This window comes from Scardinius erythrophthalmus, assembly GCF_964197995.2.
Source record: "Scardinius erythrophthalmus genome assembly, chromosome: 4".
In the NCBI taxonomy this organism is placed as follows: domain Eukaryota; kingdom Metazoa; phylum Chordata; class Actinopteri; order Cypriniformes; family Leuciscidae; genus Scardinius; species Scardinius erythrophthalmus.
In genome coordinates, this window is record NC_138224.1 from 17,711,478 (window position 1) to 17,727,998 (window position 16,521).

Consider the following 16,521-nt stretch of genomic DNA (forward strand, 5'->3'; position numbering starts at 1 on the left):
TTATTTTGTTCATTTGATAAGGGGTCCTAATTGGTTTGGGTAATGTTTCAGATTGCTTTATATAGAGGATGATTTGGCTGTGGTCTGAGAAAGGTTTTAGGGGTTTGACTGTGAATGCTCTCAAAGAGGAAAGGTCGAGATCTGTGATGGTATAAAGTGCTGTTACCAAGAGTAACAGCACTTTTAGAGTAACTTTTAGATAGAAGAGATAGAAGTCTCTCTCTCTCTCTCTCTCTAAATCTAATTGCCACGTCAGTCAGAGTAATTTGTGTGTGTGTGTGTGTGTGTGTGTGTGTGTGTGTGTGTGTGTGTGTGTGTGTGTGTGTGTGTGCGTGTGCGTGCGTGTGTCTGTGTGTGTGTGTGTGTGTGTGTGTGTATACTCCAAATACCTCAAATAAATTATACAGCAGCCAGTTTGAATTTATTGATTTGAAATAATAAAATGCATGGAAAACTGCACCACTTTTTGAAGAAAATATTGTTTCAAACTTGAAACTAAATAATGCAACTACATAGATAAAATAATATTTTTATTTTAAATATACATTTTTGGCATTCAAAATTAATACAATTATAATGAAATATGTACATAATCTATATGGTTTTACAATATGATATTTTTTTGTGCCTTAAATGTGTCTTTTTGTGATTGTATAAAGATGCTAAATTGTATATTTGACCGTTGTCCCTGTATTCGGCAGGTATAAATTGGCTGCTGAATGAGATTTTTGCAATATGAAATACCCACTCTGCTCATTTGCATACATTTGCATAGCAGCGAGGGACCAACCAGAGCCATTTTATGTTTGCGATGACATTTTCCAGTCTGCTTGGCCTAAAAATTTGTATTTTAATGACTGTGTTGCTACCCAACACTGTTTAGTGACCAAAACGCTCTTATAGACATGAAAGACTGAAAAACACACATACAGTGTTCCTCATGCATGAGAGCTGACTAGCACTAACCATCTATCAATTACAGAGACTGGTGTTGCTATAAGCGAAGCTAATGTGACACTGTAATGAGAATAAACAAAACATAGCACAGACAAATAATGGGAATTTTTAATGTGGAGACAATATTTGATAAATATATATTTACAATTACTCCATTCTATATCTTGTGAATTTTATTCAATGTTACAAAGCACTATGGGACTGTTTTAGCCAAACTACGCTATTTTAGTAGCGGGCGTAAAAAGCCTGTACTATACTTATATGTTGTACTTGTGATGCCGAAAAGTCCGTCTAGTTAGACAGCTAGGATCAGATCTAAGGACACACTTCATAACTCAACAGATTCCAGTGGGATGGTTGTGTGTGTAATTAACTTAATGTAATTAGCAAAGGCTAGTTACTCTTCTGACAATCTTCAGGACAGAATAATATCCTGAACGTCCCTTCATCAGATATTATAACCACATTCAGTTATGGTTCCGCATTTTGCAAAGCCAAATTACTTACCAAGGGAGACAAAAGATTGATCGCTTTCGATATGTAAATCCCCCCGAGCTAAAACACAAGTTTTCTGTGAGAGCCTTCACCACAACAGTCAAAGCAGATCATAAATAATTCATTATTCATCCTTCTAAATGAGTTCCCTCACAAAGTAATACAAGAAGAAATATGTCTACAATTTTCCTGCATATGAAAGTAATTTTGAGGCAATGGAGGTAGATTGTTTGGTGAGGTGTTGTGTTTACCTGTTCTTCCCATCAATCACACAGAGACAGACAGAGATACTGAAAGTTCCCATAAGAGAGAGAGAAAGAAAACAGCAATAATGAGGCGGAACAGCCAAGCCAGAAGGGGTTGCTGGGAAAAGAAGAGGAATATGGGAAAAAACAGATCCTCTCTGTGTTTAAGAATGTTGGGAAATTGAACCGAGTATTGTCTGAGTATCTGGCTATTTCATCTGTGTTCAGAAAGAATTATTAGCCCACAATATCCGCAGGGATCTGATGGACTGTCATTCTCCAAGTCAGGATCCCGTTGAGAGCGAAAAACAAGACTATGAAGCACTGAATCCAGGGAAGAAGCTTCCCACTGTTCCAAATCACATCCAGAGGATGAAGATGGACTGTAACATGCTGAAGTTTATTTCTCCAGGGCAATAGCGCACTTGTCCTCTGCTATTCATAGGTCAAGCATTTCACATTTCCAGCTAGAATGAATATTTCCCATAATATGATCCATCTGAAAGTGGCTTTAAAAGCGATGGGCAGTGTGTGTAAATGAGACGGGAACGCTTCATCACTCCAGCAGCTGTATGAGCCTGAGAACCATTCAGACCTCATTTATGACTCCCACTTTTCTTTTATAAGAGACATTCATCCGCCCGCCTCACCAGCCCATCCACCATTACCAATAAAGACGCCCTCATCCTCATCCTCACAGTCAGAGAGAGAGAGAGAGAGAGAGAGAGAGAGAGAGAGAGAGAGAGAGAGAGAGAGAGAGAGAGAGAGAGAGAGAGAGAGAGAGAGAGAGAGAGAGAGAGAGAGAGAGAGAGAGAGAGAGAGAGAGAGAGAGAGAGAGAGATGGTTAATGGTGGTCCGGGTGGGACTTCAGCCTGTCTGCTGCTTCTGAACTGTTCAGCATTCACGTCTGTCTGCTGCTTCAATTATGCAGAGACACGAGGAGGAGAAGAAATGCCACACAGAAGACAGACACTGAAAGAATGAAATGAGCTTCAGTGAACAGAGAAACACAGACAGCAGACGAGAGAGGAGAGATGGATCCTGGGAGAAGTGTAATGTTGTCTTTCTCCCCTTAAATACACAGACTTACAGATCTAGAGGGGTTTAAGAGTTCATCAGGTAGAAACATTGCTTAATACAACAAAAAGTTTAGACAAATTATTAATTTAATTTGATAACACTTTATTTTATTATTTTGATGGTTCACTTTAGACATTATTATACTAAAACTGGTTACACTTTATTTTAATGTGTCCCTATTACAGTGTAATTATACATTTAAGAACTAAATAATAATCATTAACTACATGTACTTGCTATAAGGTTTGGATTAATGTGTGTTTTAGGGTTAGATGGATGTAATTATGCAATTTATAGTAATTACGGTAACACTTTATTTTACAGTGTCCTTATTACATATGTTACATGTACTTGCCATAGTAATAACAGTAAATTATGCATAATTACATGCAACTAACCCTCAACCAAACCCTAATCATAACCTAACCCTATAGTAAGTTCATGTAGTTGATTACAGTTTTTCTCAGTCGCTTTGGTGCATTTCTCATAACACTATTTACATTTGCACAACAGTTAATGCAGTTCTCAAAACAATTAGTACAAACTGCAAAACCTAGTTGATAACCTGCAAAAGCGTGTCACTTGCTCAAAATGGAAAGCCCATTCCTCAAAAGCAAGTATTTATGTCAATGAATGTGTCAGTGTCATCAAAATAAAAAGTCCTGACACCATCGTTTATGAACAAGATAGTCAAATGGCTTAGTCATGTTTTCATTACGACAGTTTACTCTGTAAATGTTTTCCAATGATAAAAGTCAAATCTTGGTGACACAGTGACTACCTGAAAATGCTCAATACAGCACTAAATACTATTTGCACAGCCATTTGAAAAATACAGTAAAGTTACACATTACTGTATGTATGAGGTAACTGAGTACAAGACACTGAATGTGTATGTTTCACATTTTTACTGCATATGCTCTTTGCAATTCTAATTTGTTCACAGCATTGTGCAAAAGAAAAAATACACCATTATTTCCAACAAACATAAACTCCCTTTGGGTAGAGCTGTGCACAACTGTAAACAATATTGCAGTAGGCCTATATACTGTATTGGAACTGAACATACAACATACATAGGACTGTAATCATTCATACACATCCAGACGTTCCTCTCTGTCTGGTCACATAATTTAATCTACATCCCAGCGAATATCATCTCTTGCTCAATTGCAAATTGTTCAATTTAGGAGACTTTTTCAGCATTTTTTGTTGTTGTTTTATTTTTTAAATTACAGATTTTGACAACTAGTTCAACATTTTTGTATGTAATGACTCAAGCAATGAAATGAGGACTATTAGTTTTATATGGAATGACTATTCATCATTTACAAGTATAGTTAATTTTGACTGACATGACATAAGCAAATGATAATGTTATAAAACAGCAGAGAGTTGTATGAAAGCAATTGATGCATGTCCAAAAGCATTTGCAATTTGTTGGAAGGAATGAGAAACTGCTACTATGATGTGCACAAATGACTAAATGTTGTGGAGGTTGAACTAACTGTTGTGCAAATGTAAATAGTGATGTGAGAAATGCACCAAAGCGACTGAGAAAAACTGTAATATTACTCAGTACTTAAATATATAATTACACTGTAACAATGACACCTTAAAATAAAGTGTAACCGTAATTACTATAGTAATTAACTACATGTAACGTGTAAAAAAGACTAGGTAACTTTGCAACTACTTGTCAACTAGCAGCCATTAGAGTATTAGGAGAAATTTACATTTACATTTATCCAAAGCGACTTACAAATGAGAACAATAGAAGCAGCTAAACTTACAGTAAGACAACAATATGCAAGTGCTATGACCCCTCTCAGTTTAATCTAACGCAGTAAAAAAAAAAATTTAATTTTTTTTTAGAGAATAGAATAGAAGAGAAAGTGTTAGTATTACTGGATCAAGTCCTGTCAAAAAAGAAGCGTCTTCAGCCGTTTCTTGAAAGTGGCTATGGACTCAGCAGCTCTGGTTGAGTTAGGCAGATCATTCCACCAGCAGGGAACAGTCCGAGAAAGAGATTTTGTGCCTCTTTGAGATGGCACCACAAGACGTCGTTCGCTTGCAGAGTGCAAGTTTTCTGAATGGCACATAAGTCTGAAGTAATGAGTTTAAGTAAAAGGGAGCAGAAAATGTTTTCTTTCTTAAAACATTAAGAAAGAAAAATTGATTTTCCAGATACATTATGCCCATCATGTCATATTGATTTACTGATTAACCAAGATTAACACAGAATTGATTGGCATGTTTTCTAGCTTTTGCGCTAACCAGTATATTGATGTTGCTAATAAATCCACAGGTTTACTATAGTAGATACTGGACAAAAGCAAACACAGTAATTACATTTATAGCCAGTCCAAGATATGTGAACACGTGTGCATTAGACACATCAGTCTACTGGTCAGATGTGTGTTTGTGCTGCGATATAAAGCTTGTATGTGCAGCTGTTACATCTGTAAATGAAGCATTAAATCTGCTGTGCAGAAAACATGACCTGATTGTGCTTCCAGAAACTAAGAGCAACAATAAACCACAACATCAAAAATAACCCAGAACGAAGCTCTGAAACTGACAGCATCTCAGTCATAAAGAGACATAAAGGATTTCTTTGGATCTAGAGGGCGAGGAATCTAAATGTGAATCTTACACCTCTGAAAGTGTGTTAACTCACATGTCAAAGGAAGAGGGTGTCACATTTAACTCTCATTAATTTACAGATTTACTCTCACTGGATTCAAACCTGCAGCTTGTTTGTTCACGGCCAAATCCTTTAACCACATTTCAGGATGTAGTTTCGTGTAGAAGCCATACGGTGTCCAAAACAACAATTAATACTGTCTAATAATACATCAAGAGATCTGTTGTTCACTCCTGAGGGGCCTGAACTGGAAGATGGGACCCAGGAAGAGCTTTACAGAAGATGAACATGTGACTATAAACAAACAGCACAACAAAAGCCTGGAGCTGATACTCTGTTCACCAACATCGACACAATACCAGACACTTGTGCTTTAACACAACTGATGTGTTCCATCAGATCTTGACGAAGCCATGACTGTAAACCGGTTTAACACAGAGAATGATTCTGAAACTTCTGATTGTTACTATTTCAGATATGAAATTAATTTCTGGCACGAACATGTTTAATCGTTTGCCTGATTATGTCACTTTCACCTCAAGCTTGATGGAAACTCAAGCGCGTGACACAAAAACAAGCTGTTGTAGCTCTAAAGATAAGAAGCGCATGTAAACCGACACGGTTGAATAATCTCACAAACGCTTGTAGCAAAAATACGTAACACTCAGAAAACCCGAAGAGGCTTGAGAAATGAACATTAAATGTTTATGTTATTTAACGGTTTATTGTTTGTACTGACGTTTATTTTCTGTACTATAAGTAGGACTATGTATTGCTCATTGTTCGTACCGTATTGTCCGTGTTTTTGTTCTGTGATTTACGTTGGCAAAAAAATAAAAGAAATTGTAAGAAATAAATGCTTAATATTTTCTTTAAGGTTCTGTTACTGTATTAAAACTAAGATAAAGGAATCAAATCAGTGGTTTAAAGATGATGAATTGGACTTATACTGTTATTCCACATTAACTGGACATATACTTTTCTTCCACATTCTAGAAATGTAAATTACTCTAACTTTTTATTTTTAAGATTGATACTAAAAAATCGTATCTCATTAGAATTGGGAAGCTTTTGTTGTCTATCTTCATGTAAAAAATAAATAAAGTAATATAATATTTAGAGTCCAAATAAAAAAAAGAAAAGTATTTGGACTTGGAATATGGTTCTTTGTCTCAAGCCCTCATTTGTTGTGATACTTTTAAATGGTCAGAATTTGAAAAATGAATTGAAAAGTTTTGGATTTATGCCACAATCCTGTTATGATACTGTATGTATAATTCATACAAAGAGCCTTAAACATTCAAAAGACACATTAGGAGTAAAAACATACATGAGTGTGAAATTGTTTGTGACCACAAAGAGAGAAGATAAAAGAAAAATACTGACTTACTGCCAGGATTATTCAGTTATTTGTTTAGTTTCATTTTCATGGACTTTTAGTTTGCTTCTCTTGGTTTCCTATTGTCTCTGTTTATCATTAGTTACTATGGTGATTGATGTGATCATGACACCTGTTGGTCCTTTAGTTTGTTATCTGTTTATATTTAAGTTCCTCATTTCCCTGCTTTCAGAGTCGGTTATTATTTGTGTTTGACAAGCTAGACACGCTGTTACGTTGCCATTGTCTCTTTGAATTACCTGTCTTTGTTTTGCTTATTAAATACTTTTGTTTTGGAAATTCAGAATCTTCTTCATATTTGAACTGAGTGTAACACTTACATTGAGGCCTCTCTGGAATAGCGTCTGTCCCATGACGTTCGCCAGCATCCGGATCAGAGCGGCTCCCTGCGGACACACAGTAAACACACGTCCAATAAAGACTGCTTATTTACACATGCATACAGTAAAAAACCCAACAAAATATACATCATTTTGAGCGTTTTGAACAGCATATCTGACATGCCGTCGATTACTACAGAAAATGTACAGAAATCCACTTATTATGGAAGTCAATGGGGCAAATATTCTGTAGGGTTTAAATGCAGAAATGTGTTATTTGAACAGGAAAGTTGTCAAAATCATAATTCTAGTGGAGTGACTGTTCAAGGAGGATGAACTTTTGGTTATGTACATCACAGAATGTTTTTTAAAAACAGTTCAGTTATTATGGCACTGTTCAATTTCTAGCAGGTCTGGTTCATCTAAACAAGGACTCCATGTGGTGCTGCTGCTGTTTTATGAGTTTTCATCAGCTTTTTTGATTTTGAGTGGCTTTGACATGCTCATTTGACAGCATCTAATTCCCATCCCTCTACAATCTGTGTGATGAGTGTCACTTCCTGTTAGCGCTGGGGACTCATGGGATGTTGTGGGATTTCAGAGTCCTTAGAGTGCGAGGAGAAAGTGATGAGGGACGGCCTGGTGTCAGCGTGACTGACAGAGTTCATAACCCAACAGAACCTTTGGGGAAACAGGGGGAGGACCTTGAGAAAGAGCAAGAGCCAATCACAAACCGGCCTTGAGCTGATTGACAGCTGGAGGGAGAGTTGACACAGAAACTCAAATCTTCAGTGGACGGAAGATTCTGTCTGTGTCTGAACTCTGATAGAGGACAAAGATATTTCTTTCCTTCTCTTTGTGTCTTTAATGGCTTTCAGATGCTCAGATGAGAGGATATATTTGGGCACTGGAGTTTTTTTCAGTAAAGTGTGTTTCAGTGAGAAAGAGGTAATTAAATAGATGTTGTCTGGTCTGAGAAATATTTAACGTGCCACTAAAGTCCCCAGAGCACACAAAAACTCTCAGTGTAACAGTTTCTGTCCTTGACTTACTAAAAAACAAGCTTTTAATTAAACTGTTTTTCTTGTGTATGTGAAGAGGCTTATAACAGCGTGACTCCATTTACAATTCACAAAGATAAACTGAGATTTCTTTTCCTGGGACAAAAATAACAAGCAAACTGAGGTGTTTACTGGACTCAATAAAAGATCAAGTCTATTGGTGAAGTCTGCACATAAATACTGTTGTTTTACAAAGTCATTGTCCCTCTTCTGCTGTCTTGCCGAATAAAAAAATGTGTAAATTAATTTAATGTTTTATAGTATGAATCAGTTTTGAATTCAGTTCAGCTCAATATTAAAGGTTTCTAATCATTTCAATCATGCAAATGAAGCCAGGATTTTATGAGAGATTATCTTGCCTTCTTATATGCGATCCAGTCAAACACTCGGTCGATGTCTGTGGCTTCAAACACTTCCTGAGAGATCGGATGAGAACTGGCCAAACCGTCCAATAACATCACCTCATGAAGAACATCAGTCAGAAACCTCTGCTTCTCCTGTGGATGAGAGACTTTACTTGTTTTTTACAGTATCAAACACATAAACATGTCTCATGAAAGCTTCTGTTTTATTTTCAAAAGTAAAAATAACTTTGAGCTCTATAAATGAAATGAGAAAATTGTTGTGAGAAAATCCAGCTCTCTATCTCTCATGACTGAAGACTTTATTCCTGCAGAAGCTTCTATAATTCATTCTGATGAACCTTCAGTCGCCACACGAGCGCCAACACGACACACTTGAGCTACAATACACTCAGTGTGTGTGTGTGTGTGTGTGTGTGTGTGTGTGTTGTAAAGGGGTCTTGCTGTCTCTCTACTCTGATCAAATGTCTCCCTGTAGGATTCACTATAAAGACAGGTAGAAGTTTTGGGTCAGATGAAAAAGACCCTCATCATTCACTGTTGTCTGTGGATCAGCAGAGAGTCACGATCTCAAATGCAGTGAGTTGTTCAGCAGCACTTGAGGAAGATGTTACTCTGATCCTAGGTTATTTCCATTTTTTAAGGAAGTCTCATTTTTAACTGCTTAAAAGTAACAAAATGAGAAATTACATCACAATGAGGCAATTAAACTGAGAAAAAATGCCATGCTTTTCTTTGAATCACCTTGACATGTCATGTAAATATACAAATACAACATATTGAAAGTGACGCCTTGGGTATGAGAACGGGTTGCATATTATATTACAATAAGTACAGATGCCTAATGTTCATATTAAACCTTTGAATAAACTAATAATCACTTGCTCCAGTTTTGTAGATCAACTTCTACATTCAATAGATGTTCAGCTAAAATGAACACAGCATGAATGTAAAACCACAAACATTTCAGTAAAATGTGACACTATTTTCCCGTTACTCATTTAAAAGTGACGGTCAGTTACCATACATTAAAATTAATTAAATATGAATCACATGAAATATATATGAAAGCATTACACTGCAGGTTCATATTCTAAACATCTTCATAAAGATCCCTCTGGCAAAATCTCTTCACTGACTGTCTGATTAAATTCAAAACTAAGCTAAATTAAGAGTTTATTATTTTATTATCTTCTCAAATGTATTTATTAAATGTGATTGACCAAGAGAAAGTCAGCAAACTATCAGCTGTTATAAACACATCTTGTTTTGATACTCTGAATGTTTTATTACACCTGTATTCATTGTCATTATGAATAACTCTTGGCCATTAAAGCTTTTGGCAGCTTGATTAAAAATCATGTTGAAGACATTAATCCAAGAAAGCAGGATATTTCAAACAAGGGATTTGAGATACAACAAACAACGTACGGAAATAAGTCCAGAAACAAATGTTCATCAAAACCCTTCATAGTTTTATGTCAAAATAATGAGGCATATTCTATTAACCCAGTGATTCCTGGTTTCATGTAATGTGTTCAAACCATAATCATATCTCATAGTCTGATGTTCTGCTAAAAGCAGATTAATGAAATGACACTGTCACATGCCTGTCCTGTCTTGTGTAGCACATGTGGTGTTTGTGTTCCTGTCACTGTTTGACCCCACCCTCCTTGTTATCTCATTATTGGTTTCATTTGCCCCACCTGTTGTTCCTTATTACCTGCCTGATTTGTCCCTTTTATAAGTTCCTTTGTGTTTGCAGTCTGTGTCGGATCGTTGTCTTGTTTACGTCTCCCGCTTTCCCGTGAAACCCCGGTATGTTGCTTTGTAGTTGTATTTTTGGTTATTTCATGTTTTCCCCCTTGAGGGTTTTTGTTTCATTTCATGTTTCTTTTATTTAATAAATATTCTTTCTGCACTTGAGTCCTCTCCTTTAGTTTTTCTTTAGTTATACGTGACAGAACGATCCGACCATGTTAAGGACTCAGCAGAAAGATTCACGACACCCACCAGGCCCTCCTGTCTCGTGCCCCCACTACGATCGCATTATTCGTTTTCAGACACTAAGTGCCCTCCGCCAACAAGGGGCTGACCTGAGGAAGTTCGCAGGTGAATTCCTTGGAGCGGCGGAGGGTTTAAAACTTAATGACGGGCCTCTAAAGGACCTCTTCTTTTACGCACTCAATGAGCCCATGGACTGGGTTCTCAGGAGGGCGTATGATGGCTGTACGTTTGAGGCTATGGTGGAGGGTCTCGCTCGCTTGCAGGAGCGAGAGGCCAGGAAGAGGGTCCCAGTTCCGGTGGCCTCAGTGCCGGTGGTCCCGAGTCCAGTGGTCCCAGTTCCGGTGGTCCCGAGTCCAGTGGTCCCAGTTCCAGTGGCCCCAGTTCCAGTGGTCTCGAAACGGAGGAGGAAGAGGAAGACTCCCTCCGTGACTGTTCCGGTGGTCCCTGTTCCGGTGGTCCCTGTTCCGGTGGTCCCTGTTCCGGTGGTCCCTGTTCCGGTGGTCCCTGTTCCGGTGGTCCCTGTTCCGGTGGTCCCTGTTCCGGTGATCCTGCTCGCACTGCCTGCACCACCTCAGCGATCCGTCACGTCTGCCCAGCCAGAGACTGTTCACGTCACGTCTGCCCAGCCAGAGACTGTTCACGTCACGTCTGCCCAGCCAGAGACTGTTCACGTCACGTCTGCCCAGCCAGAGACTGTTAACGTCACGTCTGCCCAGCCAAAGACTGTTCCTGAGCCTATGTCTTCGGACAAGATGGTCGTCGCTGCCGCCGAGCCTGTTCACGTCACGCCTGCCGAGCCTGTGTCCCCTGACAAGATGGCCGCCGTCGAGCCTGAGTCCCCTGACAAGATTGCCGCCGTCGAGCCTGTGTCTGAGCCGGTGGTGTCTGTTCCTGAGCCCTCAGTGACCGCGACACTGGCCATTATGGCCACAGCCATGTGGTGTGTGTGGGCTACGCACACACTTGAGCCGGTGGTGTCTGTTCCTGAGCCGGTGGTGTCTGTTCCTGGGCCGGCGGTGTCTGTTCCTGAGCCGGCGATGTCTGTTCCTGTTCCTGAGCCGGAGCCAGTGTCTGTTCCTGAGCCGGTGGTGTCTGTTCCTGGGCCGGCGGTGTCTGTTCCTGAGCCGGCGATGTCTGTTCCTGTTCCTGAGCCGGAGCCAGTGTCTGTTCCTGAGCCGGAGCCAGTGTCTGTTCCTGAGCCGGAGCCAGTGTCTGTTCCTGAGCCGGAGCCAGTGTCTGTTCCTGAGCCGGAGCCAGTGTCTGTTCCTGAGCCGGAGCCAGTGTCTGTTCCTGAGCCGGAGCCAGTGTCTGTTCCTGAGCCGGAGCCAGTGTCTGTTCCTGAGCCGGAGCCAGTGTCTGTTCCTGAGCCTGTTCCTGAGCCTGTTCCTGAGCCTGTTCCTGAGCCTGTTCCTGAGCCTGTTCCTGAGCCTGTTCCTGAGCCTGTTCCTGAGCCTGTTCCTGAGCCTGTTCCTGAGCCTGTTCCTGAGTCTATGTCTGTTCCTGGGCCGGTGGGGCCAGTTCCAGTGCCCGAGCCGGTGGTGCCAGTTCCAGTGCCGCCAGTTCCAGTGCCCGAGCCGTTGGTGCCAGTTCCAGTGCCCGAGCCGTTGGTGCCAGTTCCAGTGCCCGAGCCGTTGGTGCCAGTTCCAGTGCCCGAGCCGTTGGTGCCAGTTCCAGTGCCCGAGCCGGTGGTGCCAGTTCCAGTGCCCGAGCCGGTGGTGCCAGTTCCAGTGCCGAGCCGGTGGTGCCAGTTCCAGTGCCCGAGCCGGTGGTGCCAGTTCCAGTGCCCGAGCCGGTGGTGCCAGTTCCAGTGCCCGAGCCGGTGGTGCCAGTTCCTGTGCCTGAGCCCTGGCCGCCCGAGGGGTCGTCTCCGCCGTGGCCGCCCGAGGGGTCGTCTCCGCCGTGGCCGCCCGAGGGGTCGTCTCCGCCGTGGCCGCCCGAGGGGTCGTCTCCGCCCTGGCCGCCCGAGGGGTCGTCTCCGCCCTGGCCGCCCGAGGGGTCTTCTCCGCCCTGGCCGCCCGAGGGGTCTTCTCCGCCCTGGCCGCCCGAGGGGTCTTCTCCGCCCTGGCCGCCCGAGGGGTCTTCTCCGCCCTGGCCGCCCGAGGGGTCTTCTCCGCCCTGGCCGCCCGAGGGGTCTTCTCCGCCCTGGCCGCCCGAGGGGTCTTCTCCGCCCTGGCCGCCCGAGGGGTCTTCTCCGCCCTGGCCGCCCGAGGGGTCTTCTCCGCCCTGGCCGCCCGATGGACTCTCTGTTCCGCCCTGGCCGTCCGATGGACTCTCGGCTCCACCCTGGCCTCCAGAACTGTTCATTTTCCCTGCCCCACCCTGGTCTGTCTCTTTTGTTCCCCCTGTCCCACCCTGGTCTGTCTTTCCTGTTCCCCCTGTCCCCCCCTGGTCTGTCTTTCCTGTTTCCCCTGTCCCACCCTGGTCTGTCTTTCCTGTTCCCCCTGTCCCGCCCTGGTCTGTCCCGCCCTGGTCTGTCCCTCCCGTCCCGCCCTGGTCTGTCCCTCCCGTCCCGCCCTGGTCTGTCCCTCCCGTCCCGCCCTGGTCTGTCCCTCCCGTCCCGCCCTGGTCTGTCCCTCCCGTCCCGCCCTGGTCTGTCCCTCCCGTTCCCCCTGTCCCGCCCTGGTCTGTCCCTCCCGTCCCGCCCTGGTCTGTCCCTCCCGTCCCGCCCTGGTCTGTCCCTCCCGTCCCGCCCTGGTCTGTCCCTCCCGTCCCGCCCTGGTCTGTCCCTCCCGTCCCGCCCTGGTCTGTCCCTCCCGTCCCTTGTGGAGCGTCTGGTAGCCGCTCCTTAAGGAGGGGGTAATGTCACATGCCTGTCCTGTCTTGTGTAGCACATGTGGTGTTTGTGTTCCTGTCACTGTTTGACCCCACCCTCCTTGTTATCTCATTATTGGTTTCATTTGCCCCACCTGTTGTTCCTTATTACCTGCCTGATTTGTCCCTTTTATAAGTTCCTTTGTGTTTGCAGTCTGTGTCGGATCGTTGTCTTGTTTACGTCTCCCGCTTTCCCGTGAAACCCCGGTATGTTGCTTTGTAGTTGTATTTTTGGTTATTTCATGTTTTCCCCCTTGAGGGTTTTTGTTTCATTTCATGTTTCTTTTATTTAATAAATATTCTTTCTGCACTTGAGTCCTCTCCTTTAGTTTTTCTTTAGTTATACGTGACAGACACGAGACATACAGACAATCAATACAAATCAATACAGAGAATATTTATCTGAGCCAAACTAAGATTGATGTGTGATTGCTGGGTGACTTTTAATAATATTTAGATATTATAAGTCTATCTTGTATGGCTTTCATATGAATTCTTTCTTTTTGAGCAGCTAATGAAGGGTGAAATTTCCTACAATAGAATTACATCTGAGGTATAATTATCTTTAGATATCCAAGGCATAACAAAATGAAACATGCTTTGCTTAATGGACTGCTGTAATAATTTATCCTTCATTTTTAACTTCAGAGAGAAGATCTTAGAGGAAGTGCGACTTTTTAAAATCAGTGTCCTAATTTCTCAGGCTATTTATATCATCACTTAAGTGGTCTTGTTGAAAAGAACAGCATGTGTTTCATGTCTTTACTTTCAGTATTTCCTGATGGACAGTGACTTTAAAGTCTAGATTAATGTAAGCTTCGCAGGGCAATGTAAAGACTGTATATAGACAGAATCAATATATGCAAATGGGCCCTTAATGTTAATTCACAACATACATTATGGTGAATGTGAATGCACAGAAACAGAGAAAGAGAAACCGACAGACAGAGAGAGAACAGCTGGTGATGTGGAGCTAATTTTATGTGAGTCACGTTGTGGGCAATATAAAATGAGTGCAATGAGAAGAGCTTCCATCTGGCCCATATGTGCTCTCAACAAGGTGTTTACGTCCAATGATACTTCATTTAGATGCTGCTTATTAACGTCTCAACATCATCACCTGAAGTTTCTCACTGATCAACCAGGCCAGAGATCAACAGTGATGCCAGACGTTAAGGTCAGCAGCTTTGGAGCAATGCATTATGGGTAACTAAACCTCGCTGAGAGCTTCTCTAGCAAGACAGATGTGAGAAAGAGGAAGAGAGCCAACAGTCCAGTAGTTGTGAGCAGGTTAAGGGACCGATAGGCTGTTTTAATGACCTATTAAGGACTCTTGACAAATCCATTCCCACATTTCTCAGTGCATTTGTGAGTTTCAGATCTGGTTTACACTCCTTCCTCTTGAAATGTGTAATATTATCAAAATTGTGGTAGGGAAATTCTTACAGTCATCCTATCAGGGCAATGAAGTGCTTCCATCTAAACTTATCGGACGAGAAAGAACCAATTGCTTCCTGAAATGATGTTCCCAGATGATCTCTCTGCTTGGCTGATGCTCCATAACCAAGGTTGAGCAGAGAGGTATGAAATACTGGGACAGATGGGATGGGAAGGTCATTATGTCAATGAGAATGTGTGTATGAGCAGAAATCACACAAGTATTAAACAAGGGTGCTATACTGACATACATCTTACTCAAATTAGATAAATATATAAAAAATGTTAATAAAAAAACTAATGTAATAAACTTTTGGTATTAAATGTCAACCGGAGCTAAATGTATTGCTGTAGACTGCCTTCAGCACTTACTCTTAGCATATACCACTCTTAGTGCACACTATGTCCAGTCCAGTCAAAGACATGTCAGGTCTTGTGATGAACACACAATAATCTTCTCACTAGCTCATAATAAAACTGAACACAGTCAGTGAATCATAATGAGCAGAAGATCCAAACATATTTAATCAGAACGACTGCTAATTCACAGTAACGAATGAGCTAACAGGGAACTTTCTCAGAAATTCCCCAACGTTCTGGCAATTTTCTTTCAAAGTTATGAACAAACATTCTTCCAGTAAGGTTAACTTTAGTAATGTTCTCAAAACAGGTTAGGTGGAAGTCCTGTTTGTGACTCGAGAAAATCCCGTAAAATATGAATAATGTTCAGATATAGTGGCTTAAGACATCTTTGAAGGTGTTTGACTTCCTCCTGGTGTTCACAAACACTCCTGGATTTATTTATCACCCTATAATACAGGAATATCATGATATGATTGTGTGTTTGGACGCACCTGGTCTGGAAAAATAGCCTCATAATTCTTGGCTGTTATACAACAATTCAGAGCATCACTGAACCTATTGACTCCTGTGAGACAGTGAGCATTGTCAACTGAAGCCATGCTTTGTCTTTCTCCGAACGTGAACCCATCTGGATGGGGGAAATGGATGTGGACGAATCATTAGACCATAAAACTTTTTATCCTTGCACTTTATTTAAAGGAGTTTGGATTTGCTCTAGTTTATGTGTGCCAGCCTTGAATTCAAGTGTTTTTTCAATGGCAGCTTTGGCACAAATTCCAGCTCTGTGAAGCTCCACAGTGAATTAGCAGTTTTAGTTCAGACTCACACAGGTGTGGCACTAATGAACTATGTCTTTTCCCACTGAATAATTTTTGCCAACTAGCACAGGTAAGAATGTTTAAACGTGTTGCTCAGAATGCATTATGATCAGATTCTCACCAATCTGTCTGTGGCACTGTAATATTATTTCACAGCTCTCTTCTGATAATTGATTGAGCATCTGGAAGAGACCGCATATAGACTAAAGTTTCATTAATACAGAAAAATATGATGGCATAATCACCGGTTGCTGTGGCAATGCAGCAGGACTGAAAAATAGAGACATGATAACAAAGCTCAACACCATTAAATATGATTCTTTCTGCACATGAAGCCAAACTCAAACTGCGCTCATAATAACCATTGAAACAGTTGGAACAATTTGTTCCTTACAAGCTCATAATGAACCAGTCCACGCATGCCTCCATTTGGCCCGCTAATTCACTACTGACTGTAAGATTGAATGCACCCATTAACTTATTGTAAAACATTGTCCTTTGAGCTACCCAAAGAGAAAC

General features: G+C 41.7%; 1 protein-coding gene across 1 annotated transcript in view; it reads right to left on the minus strand.

Moving 5' to 3' along the window:
* Positions 1 to 16,521, minus strand: part of LOC308689438 (thyrotropin-releasing hormone-degrading ectoenzyme-like) — a 132,306-nt gene that overhangs the window by 45,333 nt on the left and 70,452 nt on the right. The window contains exons 6-7 of the mRNA XM_081363144.1: positions 8,564 to 8,701; positions 7,144 to 7,209 (exon numbers count right to left, since the gene is read on the minus strand). Coding sequence (XP_081219270.1) covers positions 7,144 to 7,209; positions 8,564 to 8,701 — 204 coding nt within the window. The remainder of the gene's footprint in view (positions 1 to 7,143; positions 7,210 to 8,563; positions 8,702 to 16,521) is intronic.